Source organism: Periplaneta americana, chromosome 6 (genome assembly GCF_040183065.1).
Source record: "Periplaneta americana isolate PAMFEO1 chromosome 6, P.americana_PAMFEO1_priV1, whole genome shotgun sequence".
In the NCBI taxonomy this organism is placed as follows: Eukaryota; Metazoa; Arthropoda; class Insecta; order Blattodea; family Blattidae; genus Periplaneta; species Periplaneta americana.
This window is the reverse complement of record NC_091122.1, coordinates 132,288,255-132,315,863: the sequence shown is the minus strand read 5'-3', so window position 1 is coordinate 132,315,863 and position 27,609 is coordinate 132,288,255. Positions and strand designations below refer to the sequence as shown.

At 35.9% G+C, this 27,609-nt stretch overlaps 1 protein-coding gene across 1 annotated transcript in view; it reads right to left on the bottom strand.

The window, feature by feature from the left end:
• Positions 1–568: 568 nt before the first annotated feature.
• The window catches only part of LOC138701739 (uncharacterized), a 46,741-nt gene continuing 19,700 nt past the window's right edge, over positions 569–27,609 (bottom strand). Inside the window, exons 2-4 of the mRNA XM_069828966.1 lie at positions 25,034–25,186; positions 13,420–13,578; positions 569–875 (exon numbers count right to left, since the gene is read on the bottom strand). Of these exons, the coding sequence (XP_069685067.1) occupies positions 708–875; positions 13,420–13,578; positions 25,034–25,186 (480 nt within the window). The 3' untranslated portion in view covers positions 569–707. The remainder of the gene's footprint in view (positions 876–13,419; positions 13,579–25,033; positions 25,187–27,609) is intronic.

Sequence of the window (27,609 nt, the reverse complement as noted above, 5' to 3'; positions counted from 1 at the left end):
CATATTTTCCTAATCCATCTGGTGTTTCAGTTTCAGATCAAGAATCTTTCATTAGTATTGAGTGATTTTGTATCTTTTATTAACAGAAACTCAAATTTAGTCGCTTAGTTAAATTTGTGTTGCTTATGAAAAATAATTCATTAGCAATATAAGTGTATAGGTTACTAGAAAATAGGTGGCGTTAATTGAACAACCTGTTTCTAATAACGCCAGTTTACAAAGTTTTCCTATTTTAGTTCTAATTCTTGTTCGGTATATAATATAGCCATTTTCATTGTGCTATTTTGTAAAGATAAGATTACAGTTTCTATTTCATAATGTTCGTGTTTGTACATAACTTATTTCCAGAGCAAAAGTGGCTGAAGTGTTAAGGTGGCGTTATTTGGTACGTGTACCTTACAGCTGTTGGCGCGCCTCTCATTATTCCTGAACAGTTGTGAAAGTGGAAACGACACTTCACTTCATGAGCCCGCTCGTAGATTTGGGACGAATAACGGCAAGTTAAGGCTCTGCCATTAGATAAAAAAAAAGAACACTGTATTTCTATAGATTAAACACTTAGGAAAAATCACTTAATAAGCAATTTATTTTAACTTAACACATTTTATAATATTCATTTAATATATCATTAAATTTTACAATTGTGTTCATGACAACAGTAAGGATATATATTGCTAGAAACAAATTCATGAAATGTGTTTTCAGGCTCATAACTTCAATGGTTGGCGTTTTATTTCTGCATAGCCTTTCCCGGTCAAGTATTCCTTTCCATCGGCTGACGTCATATTTAATTCTAGCATCCATTCATTAGGAGGCGGTATATCATCCGGAAAATTCGCTTCGTTGATGTCGTATCCTTTTATTTCGTATACCCCCTGTAACAAAACAAAGCAATTGTAAAATTATATTCACGTATGTAAGTAAATACAGAGTATCTCATAAGTCTGGTACCATATGCCAAATCTCTGAAATACTGTTTCTTCTTCTTTACAGGTACTTCTGAATACGGAGTGATGTAGTTAAGTAAAGAGGAACGCATTTGTGACCCTGTTTGTTGGCATCCACAGTCACAGGGAAGATGTCCTCGAATTTAATCGGTTGCACCTTGAACGACCGCCGATTACACAAAATTTGATGAGAAATCTCATTAAAAATTTTTAGAGACGTGATAGACAAACTGCTCAGTGGACCACGAGAACGTCAACAGATAAGGGGACAGTAAGTTTTCGCATGCGGCTGCTAACAAACAGGATCGCTTGAATATCATTCCTCTTTACTTAACAACATCACTCTAGCTTCAGAAGTACCTGTTAAATAAAAAGAAAGTAGTGTTTCAGAGATTTGCCTGTGGTTCTAGACTTATGGGACACTCTGTAGAATTTGCAATCATTGTATTGAACTTGTACCATATCTTGCATATTTTCATCCCGGTTGGTCTAGTGGATATCATGCTAGTCACTGGGTTCAGAGTTATCTATTTGAAACCTCGACTTTCTCTTTAAGAATTGATATTTCTTATTTAAAGAGTGAAATTGTGTTTCTTTCAAGCAGCATAGGCCTACATATTTTCATGTAGGCTTTCGCGGCTGGTGTACAGCTGTCAAAAAAAAAAAAAAGTGGCCGCACTCGTGAACAGCGAATATTTTCAAAGTCCACTTCGGGTCGCGGCGATGTTACACGATGCATGTGCTTGTACAAGCAGTTCCCGAACTATGAAAGTGTTCTATGTCTGCGCCTCGTAGGCCAGCGGTAGAGTGCTTGTTTAATGATTCAAAGGTTGTGGGTTCGGGCCTTTTTCAAGTTTTCATTTTATTTTTTAATCGTTCTTTAGCGATGTAAATGCTATTCAAATTATCATTTATATCCAGTTATCGTTCTTTATGGATATCACGTTATTTATATTTTGTTATCGTTCTTTAGTGATATGAATAAAATTCAAGTCATCATTTGTATTCTGTTATCGTTTTATAACGATATGAATAACAATTATTATTATTGTATCTCCAATGGTGGTTAGCCCTATTTTACATATGTATGTTAGGCCTATAGTTTCATACACAAAAAAAATAAGCATAAAGAGAAATAGAAAAGAAAATTAAATTAGCTTACGCGATGTAAACAAAATATAAACAAACCGTAAATTAGGCATTGCGATTGCAAAATAAATATCAGGTATCAATTTGAAACATACAAAAACATTAACAACACACATACGTAACACATCTATAACACAAATACGCAGCTTTCCGTACCATACATCATAAATTAATACACAATAGTCACACAAACACAATCAAACTATAATTACGACATTGCGACGACATCAAGCATCACATAACTGACTTACATGTATAACAAATCAAGCATCCGTTACAACACATACACTTCAACATAGTAACCACACTTTTAAAAGTTACAAATTTGGCTCCAAGAGGAATAAATAGGACACTGTTACTAATTACTATTCTTCTACAATTTCTTAAATACATCTGTAATAAATCTGAGAAATTCCGATATGAACAATATTCAGGTTTTTTATATTGTTATCGTTCTTTAGCGATATAGATAATATTCAAGTTATCATTTATATTCTGTTTTCCTTCATTAGCATTATAAAATAATATTCAAGTTATTTATATTGTTATTGTTCTTTCGCAATATAAATAATCTGTATTTTATGTAAGTAATTATTATAACACAAATAACCATCTTTCTTTGTAAAATAGGTTATTTTATTTAGATAATTAAATAAGTATTATATAATATCTTATATTAATTAAACAAACCGGTATTTATCATTTATATTCTGTTATCGTTCTTTAGTGATACTGTATAAATAATATTCAAGTTGTTTATATTGCAATCGTTCTTTAGCGATATAAATAACATAAAATTAATATTAGGTTTTGAAAAATTCAGTTGCATAATACTGGTATTAGTTTTTCTTTTTGTATTATTACATTATACTATCTTGAATCACAATAAAATGAAAAGGAGTAACGAGGAATTGAACCTGAGACGTTGACATCTAAATTTCGACGTTCGTCCGCTGAGCCACGAGGGCAAAAGTGTGGAAACATTTTCGGAAAAATTGGCCCAATCACACTCTAAGATTTTCTGATGATTCGTAGAAGCTAGTCCAGGATGCGGGGGGCAAAGGCTAATTGAGATTTCCCGGTCTCTGATCGGGTCAAACATCCTGATAGAATTAATATTTAACCCTTGCCGTGACTTTCGGTGAAGTCCGGAGGGCCCAATTAGTCAAATCCACTCTCCTCATCTCCACGCTTGGGTCCCCTGGAATTTAATAAGATGCGAAAGAGATAGTGGTGTGCGGAAAGCAACGGGATGTTACCGCATTTAGGCCTATCCTTCCCAAGAAAAACTGCAAACATGAACAAAGGAAGCTTTTAATAGAAGAAGAAGGATATTCTGCGGCCCTCTGGAAAAAGAACTAAGGAAGAGACTAGTGAAGTGCTTTGTGTGGAGTGTGGCATTGTATGGGGAAGGAACATGGACATTACGACGAAATGAAGAGAAACGAATTGAAGCATTTGAAATGCGGATGTGGAGAAGAACGGTGCGTGTGAAGTGGACAGACAGAATAAGAAATAAAATTGTGTTTGAAAAAGTGAGTGAAGAAAGAATGATGCTGAAACTGATTAGAAAGAGAAAAAGGAATTGGTTGGGTCTCTGGTTGAAAAGAATAATAGAGACATTAGGATATGTGGATCATATGCAGAGACTAAGAGGAAGGCAGAAAATAGGAAAGATTGGAGATTCCTGGGTTTGCAATGAAAGACCTGCCCATGGACAGAACACTTATGTATGTATGTTCAGAATGCCTGGAATATCGTGTCTAAGAACAGTCGCTATTTGCAAAGACTAGTCAATTCCATGCCCACTCGACTGCAAGATGATTGAGATAAGACTAAATATTGAATTGTGGCTTTTTGTTTTGTTTTTTGAACGCTTAATTGTTTGAATGTTTTAAGGCCGACGCCAGTAAATTTGTTTTGTTTATGCCACGAAAGATATTTTTATTGAGAATAAAATCTTTTTTCTTTCCATTTGCAGCCACAATATCATAATGATAAAGTCATGGCATAATATATTAATGAACCTGATGTTAATTACTAAAATAATCGTAAAAGAGAAAGGAGCCATTATGTATAATTTGTCTCTCTCAAAACATAACAAAAAAGAACATAAAAAGCACGAGGTTGTAGTCGAACGCAGGACCTCATGAATAAGAGGCCTGAACGCTACCATTACGCTATCGAATCACAGAGAGAATACTTCAATTATAACTGTAGATATCAGGCAACGTGGTCCAACAACATGTAACATCGCCTGTCTCCGAATTATAGCGAAGATACCCGAAGGGAACTTTGTTCCAGGAGAGCGGCCACTTTTTCTTTTGACAGCTGTACATGGTGTGTGAATAAGCTTCAGGGCCAGTCATCGGTCTGTCTCCGTGAAGTGCAGGCGTGTTCACTGTCATCGTTTATCATCCACAACTCATTCATGTTTTTTTAAAATAGTTAGTCACCGGTCGGTGCGGTACTTCGGTGCTATTTATTCAGTACATAACAGAATACAATTTTACATTAGAGAATTTAGCTGGCTACATGGGATCATTGAATTGAACCCGAGGCCAAGAAAGAGAACGAAGAAGAAGAAGAAGAAGAAGAAGAAGCTTCAGGGCTTCTACCGCGTTGTCTTGGTGTTGGTGGCTGAAGTTTCGACCGCCGTGTTGTGGTCATCTTCAGAGCAGTTGTTGGATAAGGAAATAGTCTCGATGGGGGGAGTACTTGCGGTGATAGGTCGTAGGTTCTCCTTCTGGCATCTGATTGGTCCTACGTTGTCCAATCCGATTGACAGTATTTAATATGAATACTCCCCTTCATACAGACTTCAACCGGATTGGACAACGTAGGACCAATCAGATGCCAGAAGGAGAACCTACGACCTATCACCGCAAGTACTCCTCCCATCGAGACTACTATATACGAGCTCGCAGACTATTTCCTTATCAAACAACTGCTCTGAAGATGACCACAACACAGCGGTCGAAACATCAGCCATCTACACCAAGACAACGCGGTAGAAGCCCTGAAGCTTATCCACACAGCAGCGTGCATATTTTGTTTGACAATGCTTTAACAATTTAACTGGATTTTCTGTTTCGTTGAAATTCTAGCTTTTGGGACTACATTATTGATACTTAATGGGTCGGTTTCTAAAACAAGGTCTAAACCATGGCTATGGTTTTAAACCGCATTTGGATTTATGAAACGAGGTCTTTTTCATTTTTCTGAGCCATGGCTCGAAACCATGGTGTGAAGCAGAGACCACGGCTGGAGTAGGTTTAAAACCATAGGTTGATGTATACAAGATGGAGGTAGTAGATCAGCTGGATGATTATAAAAAAAATGTGTATATGAGCATTAAGAGTGATTAGAAACAAAAACAATTCTTTGTAACTATATAACGACAATAATTGCAGACGAATATTTCGATTTTCGAAGGCATCAACATAAAATTTAACATGAATGCTAAATAAAAATCTGCAACGAAATGCAAGACGCGGCAGGTTGACAATTTTTTTTTTTTTTTTTTTTTTTTACATTTTGTTGCTTTGAGGAAAATAAGATATAATATTTTATATTAATTATATATTTATGCCTAGAAGACGATATAACTTAATTCTTAGTAGTTACAGTAGTTTTGGACATTTTATTTAATATTCGAAAATGATGTGGACCTACAAGAATATGAAGCAAACGTGATTTCCTCTTCTTATTTTAAGTTTTATGCTACTGGGGCTTTCCACGTAGTAGGCCAGTTATATGTGAAAATACAACCATACTACATTTTAGTTTCAATTGAAATATTAATCGAGTTAATATTTAGGTTATTAATTCCTTAGAACCGGGTTTTCAGGTGCTTAGTTAATGTTGGTAGTAGTTATGAACAAATGATGAACTACAACATAAACGCTCGACTTGTGATAATTATTTGGTCAATATCATTCTGGTACCTAAAAATCAGTTCCCTATTAAATAGTAATGCTAGTATTAAACGCACATAACCTATATTCTATAAATCAGTAAATACAACAATAACTTAGCTGAGAACAAAAGAATGTGACTTACTGCAATTCAATAAAAATATTAATCCCTATGTTCATTTCTTTCTAATATCGACTGTTTGTCAGGAATAATCGATTCTTAGCTGCGTTGCCATATATAAAACCCACGAACCTTGGTTTCTTCTTAAGCCGCGTCTCGATCCCGTTTTAGAAATCGCATAAGGATTCAGACCTCGATCGCGGTTTAAAACCCGAGGTTTCGAACCACGATTTCGTCCGTATTTTAGAAATCGACCCAATGGGTTGATTTCTAAAACGAGGTCTAGACCACGGCCATGGCTTTAAACTGCGTTTGGATTTATAAAACGAGGTCTTTTTCGTATTTCTGAGCCATGGCTCGAAACCATGGTTTGAAACAGAGACCACGGCTGGCTACGAATATTAAATCCTGGATTATAATGATGAAAGCCAGGAATAACCCTTTGTAACTATATAACGACGATAATTTCATGCTAATATTTTCGATTTTTGAAGGAATCAACGCAAAATTTAGCAAGAATGCAACGAAATGCAAGAGGCGCCAGGTTGACAAGTTTTTTTTACACCTTCTTGTTGCTTTGAGGGAAGTAAGATATAGGCCTAATATTTTATACTAATTACACCTTTATGTCTATAAGGCGATGTAACTTAATTCTTAGTATTTATAATAGTTATGGACATTTTATTTAATACTCGAATATAATATGGGCCTACAAGAATATGTATGAACCAAGCGTGATTTTGTATTCTTATTTTAAGTTTTATGCTACTGGGGCTTTCCACGTAGTAGGCCTATTATATGTGAAAATAGAACCATATAATATTTTAGTTTCAATTGCAACTTTATTAATTCGTTAGACCCGGGTTTTCAAGTAGTTAATGTTGGCAGTAGCTATGAGCAAATGATAAACTACAACATAAACGTTCGAATTGTGCTAATTATTTAGGAAATATAATTCTAGTACCTAAAAATCAGTCCCTATAATTAATGCTAGTATTTTAAACACACATATATTCTGTAAATTAGCAAATACAACAATACCTTAGGTGAGAACAAAAGAATGGGACTTACTGGAATTCAATAAAAATATTAATCCCGATGTTCATTTTTTTCTAATATCGACTGCTTACAAGAATAAAAATCGATTCTTAACTGCATTGCCATATATAAAGCACACGAACCTCGGTTTCTTCTCAAGCCGCGTTTCGATTTCGTTTTAGAAATCGCATAAGGATTCAGACCTCGATGGCGGTTTAAAAGCCGAGGGTTGGAACCACGATTTCGTCCGTGTTTTAGAAATCGACCCTTTATTTTATACTCGAATATGATGTGGGCCTACAAGAATATGTATGAAGCAAACGTGATATTGTCTTCTTATTTTAAGTTTTATGCTACTGGGGCTTTCCACGTAATAGGCCTATTAATCTAAATGTGAAAATAGAATCATACAACATTTTAGTTTCAAATGAAATTTTAATCATGTTGATATTTAGGTTATTGAATCATTAGACCCGGGTTTTCAGGTAGTTAATGTAGGTAGTAGTTTTGAATAAATGATCAACTGCAACATAAACGCTCGATTTGTGCCTTATGCTAATTATTTGGGAAATATCATTCTGGTACCTAAAAATCCGTTCCGTATTAAATACTAAGTAATGATAGTATTTTGAACTCATATAGCCCTTATTCTGTAAATCTATACTAATAATAAATCTGTAGCCGAAATTTTTCTGGTAATTTTCGATTTTCCAAAAATTATTGGTCCTAACAAATATAATTAACCACCCTGAAACCGAAAATCGCTTTTTTGAAATTTTTGTTTGTATGTCTGTCTGTCTGTCTGTCTGTATGTTTGTTACGTTTTCACGCGATAATGGCTGAACGGATTTCGATTAAAATTGGAATATAAATTAAGTTCGTTGTAACTTAGATTTTAGGCTATATGGCATTCAAAATACATTATTTAAAAGGGGGATTATAAGGGGGCCTGAATTAAATAAATCGAAATATTTCGCTTATTATTGAGTTTTGTGAAACATGTTACATAACAAAAGTTTCTTTAAAAATAATTTGAGATAAGTTTTATTCCGTGAAAAATTTTGATAGGACTGATATTTAATTAGATAAATGAGTTTTAAAATTAAAATAACTGCCATCTAAGGCCGTGTAATGAATTAAAAAACAAATGACTTCGTCTATAAGGGGCCTTGGACAGCAACAATCGAGAGCTATGAAAGATAGCCTACAGAGAATGTTTCTGTGTTTGTATGAACTATTATCGGAAAATAAATTAACCAATTTGTATAATTAATTATTATTTCACCATTGGGAAGTGTAGTTTCTCTAGATGGACAATGCTATAATGTTATTACAGTAACTTCTGATATAATATAATATAATATAATATAATATAATATAATATAATATAATATAATATAATATAATATAATATAATATAATATATGTAATGTAATATTATATAATATAATTTAAGTTATTTAAAGGGTTCTGAACCATAGTGGGCCAAGCGCCATATACTGAATACGTAGAAGCAAGGATTAAAATTAAGTTATTGCCATAATTCAATGGAAACCTATAACAAGTAAAATAAAATATACACATTAAATCTAAATGATGTCAATCTTCATTAAATTATGGTTGCATGTAATAAAAATTAAGAAACATGTTAAAGGAATTGTCATTGCACCAAATGAGTGTCTCTGGACCAAAATGATCGCATTTTAATTATTTGGATGCAATTTAAATTAAGTAACATATTGAACGATTTATCCTTCTGTCAAACACGAATGTTCCCTGGATCAAAGTCCTATTTTAATTATGCAATTACTTTATATTTATTTCTAACGGGTGCAGCGGAGCGCACGAGTACGGCTAGTTAGTAAATAAAACAATACCACAGTCTACTATATACAGTCACGAAGCTTGAGTTTTGAGGGTGCTAGAAACAATAGACGGTGACGGTACTATTTTGCATTGCCTGTAATGAGGCGATATTAGCGATCCTAGTGGTGAGCAACTATCTAATGTTTGCATATTTACTACGTATTGAGCTTCGCGACTGTGTATACTAGACTGTGACAATACCTCAGCTGAGAACAAAAGAATGTGACTTACTGCCACTGCCTGCTGGATCGCATCTTATCGCTGCCATAGGATGTGCTCCAGCAGGCAGTGCTTACTGCAATAAAAATATTAATCCCGATGTTCATTTCTTTCTAATATCGACAGTTTAAAGGATTAAAAATCGATTTTTAGCTGCGTTGCCATACATAAAACCCACGAACCTCGGTTTCTTCTCAAGCCGCGTCTCGACTTCGTTGTAGAAATCGCATAAGTATTCAGACCTCTATTGCGGTTTAAAAGCCGAGGTTTGGAACCACGATTTCGTCCGTGTTTTAGAAATCGACCCAATGTTTTCGTTTAAGAATACCACGTGATATTATGTGGGTACGAATCACGAATTTACTTATTGTTTTTCTGGTTTTTTCAACTGTAAGGCGATTATCAGGTAATTCTGATTAATTCTCAGTCTCATCTCTCCGGAATAACACTTTCCTAGCAGAATTTACACCCACGCTAGATAAAAACCTTGTCTTTAAATATGTCGTTGAAATTATTCTAAGAGCCACCAGCATAGCTCATGCAGTAGGTACGTTATTCTTCCGTTATCGGCTTGTATTTTTCAAAGGTTTTCCCCAGCAATATGAAGGAGCTCTGTCAGGTTCATAATATTTATTAAATCAAGACTACAGTTGCAAATAATGGCTTTTGATTTAGAACGATGTCTTTCCCTTCACTAGATAAGCTAGCTGGAGGGAGACAAGTTGGAAATTGGCCGTTATAAAAATAGGAATTCCCTTGGCGCCATAAGGAGAAAACGGGAGAGAGAAAAACACAAGGAGGAAAGAGGGAATACAGGAGAAAAGGGTAACTACAAGAATACAAAGGGGAATAGAAGGATAAAAGTAGAAGAAGTGGAAATACAAGAAGATCAAGAGGAACACAAGGACATGAAGAGGGATGCAAGAAGAACAAGTAGAATACAAGGAAAAGAGCACAAGGAGGACAAGAGGAATATAAACAGAACAAGGGGAATAGAATGAGAAGAGTTTCGAGTCCAAATTTCGAGACTTGAAAACAATAGAGACGAAAATTAGTCTTTTTAACAAGCCGTTTAATTTCGCTTGCAAAGATGCTCTACAAGATCTGCAAATGGAACTTGCTACTTCGCAGAATTTATAGCCATGAAATTTTCTCAGAAAGAAGGTTGGGACTTCTTCATATCTTTACCCAGTGAAGCATTTCTCAGGTTACGAAGGTTTGATGCAAATTTAATGACAATCTGTGATTCTACATGTATCTCTGGACAGATGTTTCGAAAATGAATCAAATAAAAAGCCAGTATCGTAATAGAGCAGGGCACGATTTGGTCTACCTTTTAAGACTCTGTTGTTCATCCTTTTCGGCAAATACGAGTATTGATGAACTGATTAGAAGTAAACAGTGCAAGAAGAGTCACTGACAGAAAGATGTTCAAGAAGCTTATTTGATTTTCTTTCATCAGAAAATAATGACAATAAAATTAACTGAAGCCGCCACTGTAACAAAGCGACAGTAGAGAAGTTTGTGACGTCATGACTGCGTAATAGCTCCGTAAAAAGTGAGTGGAGGTAAATTCGCCATCCCCTCTTTCGCGTAAGGTTGGGCATCGCTGTTTACGATCCTTTCACAGTTAAGTGAAAGTAATAGAAGCCTGCAAAATACGTGGTTCCATTATTTTCAAGAAGGTCATCTTTTGTGTACTTAATAACACTGGTACAGATCGGATAGGATTAATTTGTATCATCTCGGGGGGTGCGGTTTGTTGCGAGTGGGGTGGATTTGCTTGCTTTTTCCTCTTTGAAATTAATCTCATCCGAGCTTTGCCAGTCTTATTAAGTACACAGAAGATGCCTTTCTAGGAAATAATGTAACCATGTTTTTTGTAGGCTTCTATTATTTTCACTTATCTGTACTTGGCATCGGAAAGAATCATATGTACCCCTCCCAAAAATGCTCGATTTTCTTGGGCATTGCTGCTGTGAGACACCGTGCACTCTGACTGTGAAATCACTCACTACTGGTCTGCCACCTCTCGCCACAGTTCAGCTGTCGTGTGACTCCTAACGCAAATAACGTCATTCAAAGTCGTTTCCAAATATCGGAAACAACCGTCTGTAGTAATAAAATTGTATTAGTCAAAATATTAATAATTACAAATGAACAGATAATAAAATCTGTAGAGACATACTTTTGAGAAGTGCGAGATTCCACAATTTGGGACTTCTGGCCGACATCTACGGCTGACCACTAGGATCCAGAATACAAAGCAGAGGTTAAATTAAAAATAAAATACCGGTACAATATGATTTGGGGAGAGAATACAGAACAATGATAAATTTAAAAATAAAGTACAATTTGATTTCGGAGAAACATGAAATGAAAGTACAATGAAGAGTAATGAAATGGAGTAAAATAATATTACGTAGTGTTATACAAGTGATTGTGTAAAATGGATAATGAATCTCTCAATACCATTAGACAAATTTTGTTAATGTCCTCATTAGAGAATTTAAGAGAAAGGAGAATGGTTTTGGTTAACTTAAATGAAGTTCCCCTAGCGCCAAAAAGAAGTCCTTTCACTTCCCATGCATTAATATTCACTTTGTATCTCTCACTGAAGTGAGGAATATATGGGTTGTAAATAGACTTCTTTTCATCGTTAACGTTATTGGCTTGTTAATCATTGTTCTCAAAATGGACAGTGGAGTCAAGAATGAGGCTTTTTTGATTCCGGCGATCTATGGCTATAATGTCTGCTCTTCTGGTTGACCCATTCTCAGCCAAGCAGTGCACTTCTTCGTAAGCCTCACACTTTGTCTTCCGAAGAGTGGTTGCGATGGAGCATATGTGCATTATGTTTGTATGTAATATAACTATACTACGCGACCAAGGCGGAACCCGTCGTGGCAGAATGAGGAACTCCGTGCTCGCTGCGTATGTTTATTGCTGGAGTGTCGTCACATCCAATGCCTAGCGTTTCAATCTGGTCGCAATGCCGCGTGTAGGGAGACGTGTGTTTCGTAGCCAAGCGCGGAGCGTTATTTATAATGCCATAAAGTTTTGTGATGAAGAAAAGACAACTGGTTTAATCTTAACTCTATCGAAGACAACAGAGCGTCCTGCACCTAATGTGAAGTTAAATAAAGAAACAATTAGTAGGATTAGAAAAAAAGGTAAAGAATATGAGGACAAGAGTGTAGAAATATCGACACCAAACAAAGTTAGATGACCTCCTGTAAATAAGGTTGTGTTAGACGACATGGACAAATGTATCATAAGAACAGAAGTTCATAAATATTATAGTCTCTACAAAGAGCTTCAAACATTAGGAAATTTGCATAAATTTTGTAAGAGAGGGATAGGTTTTAAAGGGTGTAAGGAAACTTTACGAAAACTCATACTGTCCATGGGTTTTGCGTTCAGAAAATGTAAAGATAAAAGGAAATATCTAATAGAACGCTCTGATATAGTAGTCCGTTATTTACCTGGACGAAACATGGTTCCATACCCATTACACTGTCCACAAATGTTAGCAATACGTAAACGTATCAGGAGTTTATACAAATAGCAGTGCAGATCAACGACTCATAGTAGCCCATGCTGATGATGATGATTTATGCCGGGTGCTTTCCTCATATATGATGTCCGGAGTCCCGGTCACTTTAAAATGCTAAGGTGAGAAATGTATATCAAATGTAATATTGTATAAAATACAGTCCCTACTTTAGTTTACGTTACTTTCTATTCATGTTCTCTCCTTTACGAAAACCGATGTTTTGGTGTTTTTCTGAATGGATTCCTATGTTAGCATATGATAAAATAAAACTAAACAATAAAGTTAACTATATATACGAACATATAACATATAAAGCGTGTTAATAATAATGAAACAAGAGCGCAGTTCGGCATGTGCTTCATTTTGCATCTGATGCGGACTTTACAACACGGCCTGTGTTGTGAAGCGAATCGCAGCGCCACCAAACAAAACGGTTCCCGCCTTGGTCGTGTAGTACCTACCTACTTATTTTGTATATTGATAATGAATGACTAATTCTGCCCCTCACGGAAATATTCTTCTTTCCTGTAGAATCATTCTATAGGCATACATTGCAACAATATTCCATAATAATTATAAATTCATTTATGAAGAGGTAATACTTACCTTCTTGATTGGACACTTTTCTGGAAAGTTTGCCTTCTTCATACTCGGCCAAAATACATTGTCGCTTTCTATAAACTCACAGCAGTTCTTCGGTGGTATGCTCGCGGGTCCTTTTACGAACTTTCCTCCGCCCGCGTTCTGGTAAGCTTGCACAGCGCACTGTAAGTAAACAAATCAAGCACTTCTTAAAAAAATGCACTACTGCTAAATAATGTGTTCCTCTCCAACAAGGCCGGCAAGGAATACTCCCCGCTTTGGCAATACAGAACTGGAGTGTGCCGGTATGCACAACTGAGTCGCTGGGATATGAAAGGCCATGCTCATGGGTGGGCAACTCGTGCTCTCAAAGTGTCAACACAATCTCAGTGCAGGTAGAACGGACTCTGTACTAGCTGTATTCTCTGTGTGCGGTTCTTTCAAGACACAAGTTCGATCGCGTCTGCAGTAAGTGGCGGCTCGTTTTAAGTGAAAAACAATATAATTCCCAGATCATATCCCTTTAGTTACCAGTAAGAAGAGAATTTTTTTTATTATGAAGAGAAGTAAAGCTTGTATTCTATTACACTTTCGTACGCATGACATTTTATGTTACAAATAAACAGTGACGGTTTTAGTAAAGAAATACTGTCTGCATCTGCTTTAGAACAGCTAAAGAACAGAACAGCTAAAGGTAAAAATGAGATATCAAGAAGGTGAAACTGAAATCAAATATCATTAGCACGTTTTGCGTGCGAGTTACAGAATTGTACGACATATAATCGACTAGCTAAGAACATTTATGGATAAATTTGAACTGTGGTAGTATCATGTAGAACATAGACAACTTCACTTTCTCTGACTATAAACTATCTTGAAGAGTGATAAGAAAATCTTCTTATCAAATATAAGACCCTCAAGACCTGCTAAGTTTGGAGAAACAGTGACAATTGACAAGGAATCAAAATTTTTCTGAAATCTTTTTGGCTTACACCGATAGGAAATCCTGAAAATTTATAGCTTGAATTAATAAATCTACAGAACAGCACGCCATTCAGATTCCAGCAAAATCAGGAATCGAACTGTTCGTAATGTTGCCCAAGTCAGAATTTCCAAATATACTCTTTACTTTCATATATACTTTATGCTCTTGAGGCAGAGTTTAATACAAGAAAGAAGTGTAAAAGCTCTCAAAGTAAAGAAAGAGCTCAGAAGTAAGCGTATTTGAACTGCCGTAACATGTAAAAAATACTTCCTTGAATTTGTTATAGTTTGCGAATACAGACTATTACCTTTCTGAGAACAGAGAAATACTCTTTAATGTATAAAGACTTGTAAATTCTCGCGTTATATGTTTCAAATAAGACATATAATAAGAAATATTAACAAATAGTGTAATAATAATTAAGTATTGCAACTATATTAGTTGTATCTTGAAAAGGTTGTATTCAGTTTGTATTTTCAGTACTAAACTAATTTACAAAGCTAGGAAATAATATAATTTTGTTATGTGTTAAGGTATAACCTGTCTAAAATTACTATAATTACTGTACCATGCGTCATTCTGAAATTCAAATCATGGAGTAGATATCACGATCACCTGCATGAGCCGCCAGAGCGCACCGTGACTTTTGCAGCGAAACTACAAACAACTTGTAACTGCTCGGCTGGCTCCGTCTGCCTTTCTCTCTTTCAAGGTTTTTTAGCACTTTGGGAGCACGAGTTGCCCATCCATGGCCATGCTTATACAGTGCGTTCGAAGCTCGGCCGGACTTGCCGGTCGTTTACGTGTAACTCAGGCGGCAGGAGCGCCAATCTTCACCCAGTCCAAGGCCGCCGCGGTACGGTCCGGCGGAGCTACGAACGCACTGTATCTTATCAGTAGTACCACTGCTTCTGTGATTGTAAATAAACTGTAAGTAACTAATAAAATAAGCAGTAACTAGAGAAACAAACTAAATTAACAGTAACTAAACATGTTTTTTCTACTCGTATTAAATTATAATACTCTTTACTATGCTTGAATAGTAGCAGTAGCAGTAACAGCAATAGTAGTAAAATTATAGTAAACACATCACACCTTTTACGTTAAATTTCTTGTCAAAGAAAACCACATCACAGTTTGTAAACCTAAAACTTTATAAACAACATAAGCGTAACTAGCAAACAAACACATTATAGTGAAAAGAATTAACGCAACAGAAACGAATACATAAGTTTCATACACGGCAAAAGTTTTTGAAAATCAGAATACAAAATAATAATAAATATATCTTATTGCCGAAGAAGATGGATTTACAAGGGTCTTAGATTTCTTTTTTCCCCTCCTGTCTTTTAATAATATTTTCAATGGATGGTGTAATGAACTTTGATATAACAAGTCTCTCTATAGCTCTTAACCTACGAAGTGCAATCCGTCACACTTGCTTTTACTTTGTCTTCATTCTTTTCGTTCTCGATATTATGCTTCTGGGTCGAACTTTAGATTGTTAAACACATTAAATACTTACTTACTTACAGATGGCTTTTAAGGAACCCGGAGGTTCATTGCCGCCTCACATAAGCCCGCCATCGGTCCCTATCCTGAGCAAGGTTAAACCAGTCCCTACAATCATATCCCACCTCCCTCAAATCCATTTTAATATTATCCTCCCATCTACGTCTCGGCCTCCCCGAAGGTCTTTTTCCCTCCGGTCTCCCAACTAACAATCTATATGCATTTCTGGATAAAAATTTAAATACAAATTTAAATAATACCACTTACACTTACGTCTTCACATAGTACAGCGAGTAAATTCATCATTTCATCACTGCTGTTGTTGTTTAGTCTTTACAAGAAAACGTGTTTTCTTTCTGTAAACGGCCCCAGGGAAACTTACTTTCTGGGGGCCCTTGTAATTGCGCTCGAGTGGCCAAAATTTGTATACGCACTTGTTTTGACATTATTAACATAGTGGAAGAAAAGCAATTAACTTTTTTATCTACCCCCATAAGAATGTTTGTTAGTTAAACCTCTCCCTGCGCCTTTATTCTTTATCTGTATAAGGATGTCAGGCACGAAGTTACGCACAGTAATGACTAATACATATAGGTAATTTTTTGTTATTAATATGACTAAACATTCACAAAAATGTACGTAAAAATAAATAAAACAAAATACAGGGACATCATTTTATTTTTAATAACATTTTAAATATTAACTTGACTATACCTCTGGATCAACGCAGTTTGCTACTTCCTACCACGACTGGAGTTCGATGATACTGGTGTAATATACAAACAAATCACTTTAGTAGGTATAGGAGGGAAGAAAAGTAGTTCATCCATTTACATAAAGTAGGAAATATCGCGCTTTTGAGTTTGATCATTGTCATTAGGTTTTTGTTTAATCAAAATACAGTGCAGTATTAACAATAAGTGTTTTTACTCACGAACTGAGCTGTCCATGCGGACGTATTCATTATGCAGTGTATATTATACTGTCTACAGCACATTAGCATACAATATAGAGAATGAAGTTAAATTGAAAAATAATCATAATATGGATATTTAAACACATTTTTGAAAATGGTGGCCGTTCATTTCGATACAGGCTTCAGTTCTAATGTGCATATTATCGCACTATAGACTATTGCACCTAATCCTAATTAGCAGTTTCGTCCTTCGTACTAGTAACTCATGTTGAAGTAATTCTGTACCTACTCTATAAAAGAGTATCTTACGTACTGTAAATTCAATCTTCACTTCTGCCCGATCCGAAAAATGAAATTACTCAGACATACTATTTACTGTCCGTCAAAGTGGTTATGTCGTAGGGTCGTAGAAAGGGAGGAAATCACGTGACAGTTAATTACTTAACGATACCCTTTCATTTAAGTTATTTTAAACAGTTGTATCATATTACGTAGACGTCCAATTCCTAACAGAAATTAATGTTCTCAGAAAAGAGCTGGCGAATAAAAGCTGGTGGGGGAAACCGGGATACGACGCAGGCAAATGGACGACAGTACCTGTGCGAAAATGATGCTAACATATATTTGGAACGTACTGTTTACTATAACCGTTTACTATGACTGTATATGCGGTCTTGGATCTGTGTGGAGTACGGTTGAACTTCATTGTAGAAGGGGTGGAAGTGAAGTACATTCAAAAAACTTAGGTACAATAAAAATTGAAGTAAAAATAAAATGATTTCCGTGTATATCAGAGGTCTCCAAAAAGCGTATCGTCATTCGTGCTCTCGATGCTGCCCGCCGAACACAGTGTGCTGTAGGCTAGAGAAGAGGAAGAGACTCGTACCTCAACAGATGGGAGCAATCAGTGGGGGATCGCGGCAACGGTCTGCATATGTTTACAACTAATAATATCAAAAGAATAAGAAATATCATACGTTTGTACATTATTTTGACATAATATGAAGCTGGAGTCTCGTCTGTTGCTATTGACACAAGCCGTTGCAAATTCAACCTCTTCTGTTCTATGGTGCCTTTCGGTGCCTGGAAAAGATCTTCTCCAATTGTATTTTGTAATTACATCTAGAAGACATTCATACACAGTAAAATGTTCATTAACTCCTCGGATGAAAATGGCTACGTGAACTTTGTCATTTCTATCTGTGCTTTCGTCCAATGCAAGTGAGTAAGCTACAAACTGTTTAATTGTGGTTTCGACTTCAGATTCAATTACATTTACAATTTTGAAATTCCTTCTCTGAACTGTAATTGAAAACAATTTAATTTTCTTAAACTTTGACTTTGTTCTGGACACAGTATTTTTGTAACGTCCTGTATGCACGATTTTATAATGATGCTTCTGTAAAGGACTTCATTGATTTTCCAATATTCCAAGCTAGAACATAGCTACAAAGAAGTTTTTTTTGTTTGTTTAAGACTGAGGACACGTGTATGATTTGTATTTGTATTTTCTTGTTTTATATTTATCAATATTTGTAGGCCTACGCATTTCACCTAAAATTAAACGAAAAACTATATGTTTGTCAAGCCGAACTGAGTGTAAACGTATTGTAATATACTGATTATTATGTATAACCAACAGTTATACAGATAGCCCCAAAATAAATTATTTTAACATGCCCAACATGCCTGTAATTGTATGATATTCGTCGTGATGAGTCGAGTAGTGTCGTCGCATTTCTAATTTTAACACATCGTTAAAAATTTTCGAACACATTAAGCATTTCACATTCTCCCCACTAACACAAAAAAATTTCTCTTCCTATTCATCCTTGAATGTACTACGTCCATGATTAGAAGACATTGTGAAACGTGGAACACTCCGTCCAACACAATGATAATGGCAGTCCGCCACTGCTCTTCGTTTGCGCATAAACATTGAGTACAGTACAGGTGGGGATGGATGAGGCGGAGCGCGCTCATCTCGTACTGGCTTCGGTTCCGTTCAGGGGCTTACTCGCGAGTACGCTTTTGGAGACGTCTGCTGTATATAAAAAAACTCATATGCTCATAGTACGGACTAGTATTGTACAATGTTCGAACATGAGAAAGACAACAAGACATTACAAACTTCGTCTTATTCCACATGAAAATCCAATTGCGATATATGTGCTCAAATCCTTAAACAGTTTAAAATAGTGTCCTGCAATATTCAAACATGGGAGAGGCAACCAAGACATTACAAACTAGGTCTTATTTTATACGAAAAACTAATCGCAAGATCTATTCTGAAACATGAAATGGTGGGAGAGGAGGACAGCGAATATTTTATAACAATGTGGCACAAACACACAGGTTTTCTTCTGCAGAGCGAATATCGACGAATGTCGAACTTCGACATACTCGACTAACTTGAATCGAACATATTGCTTGTAATGCATGTCACTAATACTTTTCATCATCCATATAGTCACACAAAAAATATTGTTACCGAGCAACTGTGATTTAATTGAATATTATGTAAAGAATGTAATTATAACTATTTTCTGTCTATAATCGATACAGTATCAACTGCCACGTATTTTTAAAATATAATGTGATTTACCTCCTGCTTGCAGACGCTCATTCAATCCTGAACAGATGGAAAAACTATTTTGGACAACTATTAAATATACATAGGCCAAAGAGAAATGATTGGGACGAAATTGAAATACAAACTGCTGAGCCATTTATACCCTTACCCACACTTTCTGAAGTCGAAATTGCGATAGAAAATCTGAAAAATTATAAGTCTCCAGGTATCGATCAAATTCCAGCAGAATTAATACAAGAGGGTGGAAGCGCATTATCTAACGAAATTTATAAGCCTTTACTTGCTATCTGGGAAAAGGAAATTGTACCAGAACAATGGAAGGAGTCCATAATAGTACCCATCTTTAAGAAGGGAGACAAGACTAACTGTAGTAACTTTCGAGGAATATCACTTTTGTTGACGTCGTACAAAATTTTGTCCAATATTCTTTTGAGAAGATTAACTCCATATGTAGATGAAATTATTGGGGATCATCAATGTGGTTTTAGGCGTTATAGATCAGCTATTGACCAGATATTTTGTATTCGACAGATAATGGAGAAAAAATGGGAGTATAAGAGCACAGTGCATCAGTTATTCATAGATTTCAAAAAGGCATATGACTCGGTTAAGAGAGAAGTTTTATATGATATTCTTATTGAATTTGGTATTCCCAAGAAACTAGTTCGATTAATTAAAATGTGTCTCAGTGTAACGTATAGCAGAGTTCGTATAGGTCAGTTTCTGTCAGGTGCGTTTCCAATTTACTGTGGGCTAAAGTAAAGAGATGCACTATCACCTTTACTTTTTAACTTTGCTCTAGAGTATGCCATTAGGAAAGTCCAGGATAACAGAGAGGGTTTGGAATTGAACGGGTTACATCAGCTGCTTGTCTATGCGGATGACCTGAATATGTTAGGAGAAAATCCACAAACGATTAGGGAAAACACGGGAATTTTACTGGAAGCAAGTAAAGAGATAGGTTTGGAAGTAAATCCCGAAAAGACTAAGTATATGATTATGTCGTGACGAGAATATTGTACGAAATGGAAATATAAAAATTGGAAATTTATCTTTTGAAGAGGCGGAGAAGTTCAAATATCTTGGAGCACAGTAACAAATATAAATGATACTCGGGAGGAAATTAAACACAGAATAAATATGGGAAATGCATGTTATTATTCGGTTGAGAAACTTTTATCATCCAGTCTGCTGTCAAAAAATTTGAAGGTTAGAATTTATAAAACAGTTATATTACCGGTTGTTCTTTATGGTTGCGAAACTTGGACTCTCACTTTGAGAGAGCAAATAGGTTAAGGGTGTTTGAGAATAAGGTGCTTAGGAAAATATTTGGGGCTAAGAGGGATGAAGTTACAGGAGAATGGAGAAAGTTACACAACACAGAACTGCACGCATTATATTCTTCACCTGACATAATTAGGAACATTAAATCCAGACGTTTGAGATGGGTAGGGCATGTAGCACGTATGGGCGAATCCATAAATGTGTTAGTTGGGAGGCCGGAGGGAAAAAGACCTTTAGGGAGACCGAGACGTAGGTGGGAGGGTAATATTAAAATGGATTTTTGAGGGAGGTGGGATATGATGATAGAGAATGGATTAATCTTGCTCAAGATAGGGACCAATGGCGGGGTTATGTGAGGGCGGCAATGAACCTCAGGGTTCCTTGTAAGTAAGTAAGTAAGTAAGTAATGTGATTTACCTATATGTACTGTAGTGGCAAAAAAAACCGGACCGACCCTTGTAGCTGATACAAAAGAATCCTATGCTGTGTATTGTGTCAAACTGTGGTAATTTCAATATGGATAGTGAAGCCAGAGATATGTACTGCTATTTAATGTAAAAATACGCAGTTATCTTTGCCGAATAGAGGTAGAAATGTAATATTGATGCCAAGTGAAAATAAAACTCTCAAAGTTCTTTCGTCTGTAAGTTTGAGACACTGAAGGAAACAAAAGACGGTAAGAATCGAACAAATGCAATAAATTTCATTGTTACAATTAATTATACAAGATGGATGTGTTTTGTGACTAGCAAAATTTGAATCTGTGACTCTGAAATCAGCTACAAGGGTCGGTCCGATTTTTTTTTTTTTTTGCCAATACTGTACAGTCTTAGAAAAAAATTTCGTCGCACAGATACTGTACTTTATTATAAGTTCCAGGAATGAGGCAGTGCGCATGATCAGATGTACAACGAAACAAATCTAATTTTATTACCTCAACTAGTCCTTCTCTTGTGAACCAGGTCGCTCATTCTTTGATCACGCACCCTGTCTCCTTTCTGGGACTTAAAGTATCTGTCCGACAAAACTTTTTTCTAGGATTGTACATATATTTTTTTCGATGTTTAATCATATTTTTATAATAAAAATTACCTGTCCTTACATCTAAATAAAACTTTACAAGATATCTTCTAAAACCATAAAGGGATGGGAGGAGAGGTTAGGAGGGCCAGCGAACTTCAAGGGCACAGATCATACAAGGCGGAAGTTCAAGCGAACTTTGAGAGATCCGCTTCTTCGAAGAAGGCTTCGGTTCTTGCCACTCTCGACAAACTTGAACCGAACATAGACCTTGTACTGCACGACACTAATTTATTCCTACCGCTAAACATACTGTTGCAGTTTCAAAAAGTTGCAAAAAAATTCAAAATCTTACTGATGTTATTAGAGGAAATGTTACAAATATGAAATAGGGGTATTTTAATATCAAATAGTGTCATATACGACCTGCGACGTGTATTCTAGCGAAAGCTTTCCAAATTACTACGCACTGATACTCTCTTTCGCGGGAATGTATTATTTTGCAGTTAGAAGTTGAACTATTGAAACGTTTGTCACCTACGTTTTCGAGGAAAGTGAAATTTTTGGCGGTAAGTTATTTTCCTGAATATACATTATTATTCCTCGATGTTAGAAATATTAATGTTATATTTTTTAAAGAGAAATAATCTACGTTTGTAGTAATGCATGTTTAATTGATTTTGTTTTTAAATTATGATATGTTTTGAGTTATGACTTAAACCATTAGTACGACACAAATATGAAGTCCCGCTCATATCTGGCCTCGGCCAGTATGATCCTAGGTTACGGCGTAGACACCAGACAGGTCCATTAGCTATACTCTTGAGACAGAAGGACAGGGAGGCTGGCGTTACTCCCAGGTTTTGGTAGTCACGACTCAACTCCATGAGACTTCTTGGATAGTGCAACCGTTTTGAAATGACCTTGTCTTAACTGGGCTAAACAAAATCCCTCCCTGGCAATATCTACATTTGTTGATCGATGGAACTATCATAGAGCCAATTGGCTAGTATATATCCATCGATTCATAGAGTCCTTCAACCTAAGAGCCAGCTGGCTAGTCTCTGAAATTGAGACAACTCATCCTGCCTAAGGTTTTTCCGTGGTTTTCCTAAGGCGCTAAGACAAATGTCGGGATGAGCCCTAAAAGAAATGGGCCACGGACCTGCATTCATATCCCCATGACCCCTTTACTTTAAATTAATTAATAATTACATCTATCATAAATTCATAACTCAATCGACCTATTACCTAAAAGCCAAATTGGCTAGTCTCTTATTTTGAGACAACTCATCTGCCTAAGGTATTTCCGTGGTTTTCCTAAGGCGTTAAGACAAATGTCGGGATGGGCCCTAAGAGAAATGGGCCACGGACCTATATGCCCTTCCCCATAAGTTCCGCCCTTTTTTTTCTAACAAACAACTTAATGCCCTAGTTCAGAGTCTATAAAATTATGAAATACATGTGCAACGTCACTCATGTAGTCGCAATGCGAAAGGACAAGGAACCTTTCAATTTGCAGATTCAGAATTCAAGGCGTCTCTCCAGGCGGTCTTCACCTTCCTTGTCATCGAACAGCAGATGACACAGTCTTCTCGACTCCTCCTGCACTGCGAAATGACACAGTTGATATCAATGTGGAGATTTACACCAGCCATCTCATCCTCGTCTCGTCCCGTCCCGTCCCGTCCCGTGATTTTGATCACATTTCCGTCCCCCTCGCGTATGTGGTACCTAAGAGGTTACGTCCATTTTCGGTTTTCCCCTTCAAAATTTTCTAGAGCTCCTTCAGTGGAGCAGCGTAACCCTGAGTGAGACTAGTGGCCAACAGGCTTGGAGCTCAGCCCCGAACCCCTTGTAAGGACGCGTTTTGCGTACCTTTTAAATTTGTCCTCCCAATTCACATCTTTCAATTCAATTCAATTCAATTCAAATATGAAGTACTAGTATTTTTAATATTCCATCTTTATACCCTGGTTTCTGTTTCGTTACTTGTGTTTGGCACCTGTAGGAGGAAAAAAAACCTCACCTTCCAAAAAACTTGGAAAACAGTGGAATGAAAAGCAATGCATGAAGGCATAAAACAAGCTCGAGAAAAGACGTGAGAGACGATTCTTCTGTATTCAGTATTATGATTGGAAAAACACTTTCTAATGAAGATGCTGAAGGCTTGTTCTGTGCTTTTTTATTAGAGATCATTTTGACTTTGCAATTTTGTTAATATTGTAACTTGTTAATAGTATTCCATATTTGTACCTCCATTTTTATGAAGGAAATATGTTAGATTTTCAGAAAATTATTTTGTTTTCAAACATCTTATGAACTTCCAAGTCCGGTGAGCATTCACAGGGACTTCAGCTATAAACAGGATGATAATTTACTTTCAGGATTCAAAACATGTAGGTTTCAAAACGAAAAAACAATAGTAATATGCGTTACAAGAGCGGTATGTTGATGTTTTCATGTTCGAGGAAAAGATTGAAAAAGCGAAACGTAGTTGAGCTTTTTTCATTTCCGAGAACATGAAAACAAACATACCGCTCGTGTATCGTACATTATTTTGTGCGAAGATCGTTTATTACATACCTGAAAGACGAATTTCTAATTAGTTGCAATGAAATCTCCATGTTGGTTTCTGTTTAATGTCGGCAACTTCGGAAAACCAAAATATCTTTCTTCAACATTGTTGCTATAAAATGTTTTCTGTGTTTACTATATTCCAGCAGGCCGTGATATACGTCTCTCTTTTTTTCTCCCAGTCTATAAATGCGAACTTAAAACAAACGGTAAGGTTATGTAATGATTTATTTTTCATTGTAATATTTTAACAATTTTATTTATATAACATATTGCAGTAATAACATCGGCATCTGGAATCTTGTTGATTTTTTCACGGCTTCCTTAATGTTACTTGTATCAGGAATGCAATAAGTTTCGTGGAGTAGTAGACTTTACTTAATTTTTGCAAATATTTAAAAACAATAATTAACATTGCAATTTAGGTGAAATTGCATTGGCAAGTTTCCAATTTATAATTATTACTATGTTAAACGTCTCTAAAAATAATATGTTAAAAGCCTAAAGCAGTAAAATGAATGTCGCGCTTAAACGGTAAGAAGAGGGAAATTGTTATGTGTGTTACGTTGGGAATACTGAATGTGGTATTTCACACTTACCGCGTATTGGTTTTGTGCGGAAAGCAAGCAAATACGCACGATCTCGCACAAAATGATATTCCACATTTGTAACACTTCCTCTATCTATCATCAGTCAAACTAGTTCCATATCTATCTTTAACACTTTGTATAAAGAATCATATTGTACTTACTATTGTGCCGTTGTCGAAGTCTACCTTAATTTCAAGTGTTCCTTTAACCACAGAACCCTTGGATTGCTTCAAGATCTTCAATTTACGAAAGTCCACTAAATCTTTATTCATTCTGACATCTCCAATCCTTAGAGGAACTACAGTAAAGGTGCGCTGAAAAGCAATATAAAAACAAATACACTTATTAAAAACTGGAATACTATCACCGCTGTACTTCCTTGCTCTTACAAAAATATGAAAGGGAATTTATTGCAATAAATAAATTCTGAATTTTCGAATTATCGAATAAAAAATCGAAATATTCCCTCAATTTTGCTTCTTGGCTCTTACACTCTCAAATGATCTCTTAATGATTATGTTATATTTCTCTTAAATAACTGCCATTGTGCGGAAGGATACATATTAGGGGTCAGTAAGTTATTTATTATTTTTACTGGAGACAAAATAAAGATATCAGAATTGATAATGTAAGAGACATTACAAAATACAATTAATATTTTCACTTCGTTTCATTTTACCTTACTTATACTTGGGTTGGATAAAAAGTAATGGCAACAGTTCGACATTTCTGACATGGCTTTATTCACAGGGTACAACATTTACGTACCTTCTGTATAGTCGCCCCCTATAGTCGCCCCCCTTATTTATTACCTTTTGCCAAATGTTTGGAAGGCGTCGTACACCATCAGCGCGTCCATCTTTGTTCATGTTCCGTATTGACAGCCCTAAAGCACGGATAAGTTCATCTCTAGTATTGTACCGGATCCCTCGCAGTGGTTCTTTCACTTTGGTGAAAAGATCGTAATCGCATGGATCATATCGGGTGAGTATGGAGGATGTTCCAGAATCTCCCATTGCCAGCGACGCAAGAGGTCCTTGACAGCAGCAGCGGTATGACTCTTTGCATTATCATGAAGAATGATGGGGTTCTGTACCCCCAAGTGTCGTCGTTTTCTCCTGAAGGCTGGACGAAGGTGGTGCTGCAGGAACCTGCAGTAGTAGTCCGCGTTTACCGTCTGCCTTGGAGGTACAGCGTGGTGCAGTATTACCCCATCAATGCCATACGCCACAATGAACATCACCTTCACAGCACTTCCAACAAGGCCTTCCCGAAACGCTTTAACCCATCGTGCCACTGTGAGATACGGCAACGCTGCATCGCCACATGCTTCACGCAGTCCCTGAAAACATTCTTGTGCACTACGACCTCGTACCACTTCAATTTTGATCCAGGAACGTTGCTCTAGTTTTGTAAACATGATCTTAGGGCGCTCGCACTATCCCTATGAAAGTGAACGTTCTACACACTGCAGTAGATTGACAGAGTACTGTCGCCGCTGGCTACAGTAACTCATCTAACAGTCCTTGTTCATGTCCATACAGCTGGCAACTCTCGAACGCACCATCGTCACGTGACAGCAGTGTTGCCATTACTTTTTATCCAACCTATGTATTTCACAGATTTTCCATGAGCATTGTAGTTTTGAGATGTAGAAATAGTAAAAAATTAAAAAAAAATGTATTATAATACACAGCAAGTGGATTAATTCAATTTACATGTAAATTAATTCCTCAGTTGAGTAGAAGGTATGAATATGGGAAAAAATGTATTAGTTCCATTCTGAATCTTTTTTCTTGCTCCTTCAAAGCTTCAAGATGATTAGGCAGTGTATTGAAGACCATAATGCATTAATAATGAACTCCTTTTTTTTTTTTTTTTTTTTTTTTTTGTAACAGATGCGGTTAACAGAGTGTAGATGGAGATTTGATTTATATTCTGTGTCACGAATGTTCTGATTGGTAGGTCTATTAAATGTATTTTGATTTTATCTATAGTAATCTCACTAGAATGTTTTTGATTTATCTAGAGAAAATCAAAACTCGAGTGGGATTTAATTGACTATTACATGATTAGAAGAAAGAATATAAAGATTAGAAGAAATAAAGTACTCTAATACATAAAATATTAACTGACTTTCTAAAATACTAAAGTGTCTTGAAAATTTATTATTGTACCATCTCATCATTACAAATATTCCGCTAGATGGCAGTAGTGTGTTATGATCGGCTGTTCTCTTGTTACGGTACCAGTTTAATGAACTCTATGAACGATTACAGGTCAGGAAGTCTTTGTTGATTCAGTTTCATTTTTATTGAAACAGTTGCATTCCACTTCAATGATCAATATAATATTAAACAATCTCTGATACGTATCTGTCCATAATCTCATACAGCAGAAACTATAACGTAACCTAAATAATATAAAAAAGATAAATGATAGAAACGTTTTAATTAAGGATGTTGAAATAAACATGACTGATTTTAAAAAAATACAATATTATTTAAAGTATAATGTTGGCAAACAAAGAAACAAATGCTAGGGAGGTGATAATAATTTTAGGATAAGCAGCCATGATTAGTGGAAACACGTCGTTCCGTACCGTTTTATTTGTCAAAAGTAGTATGACGTAGTAAAAGTGTAACAATAAAAAAAATCATGAGGGGAAGAATGTACTCACAATCTAGGTCCATTTATTTTGTAACGTAGAAACATATTTAGCTTCAGATGATTTACT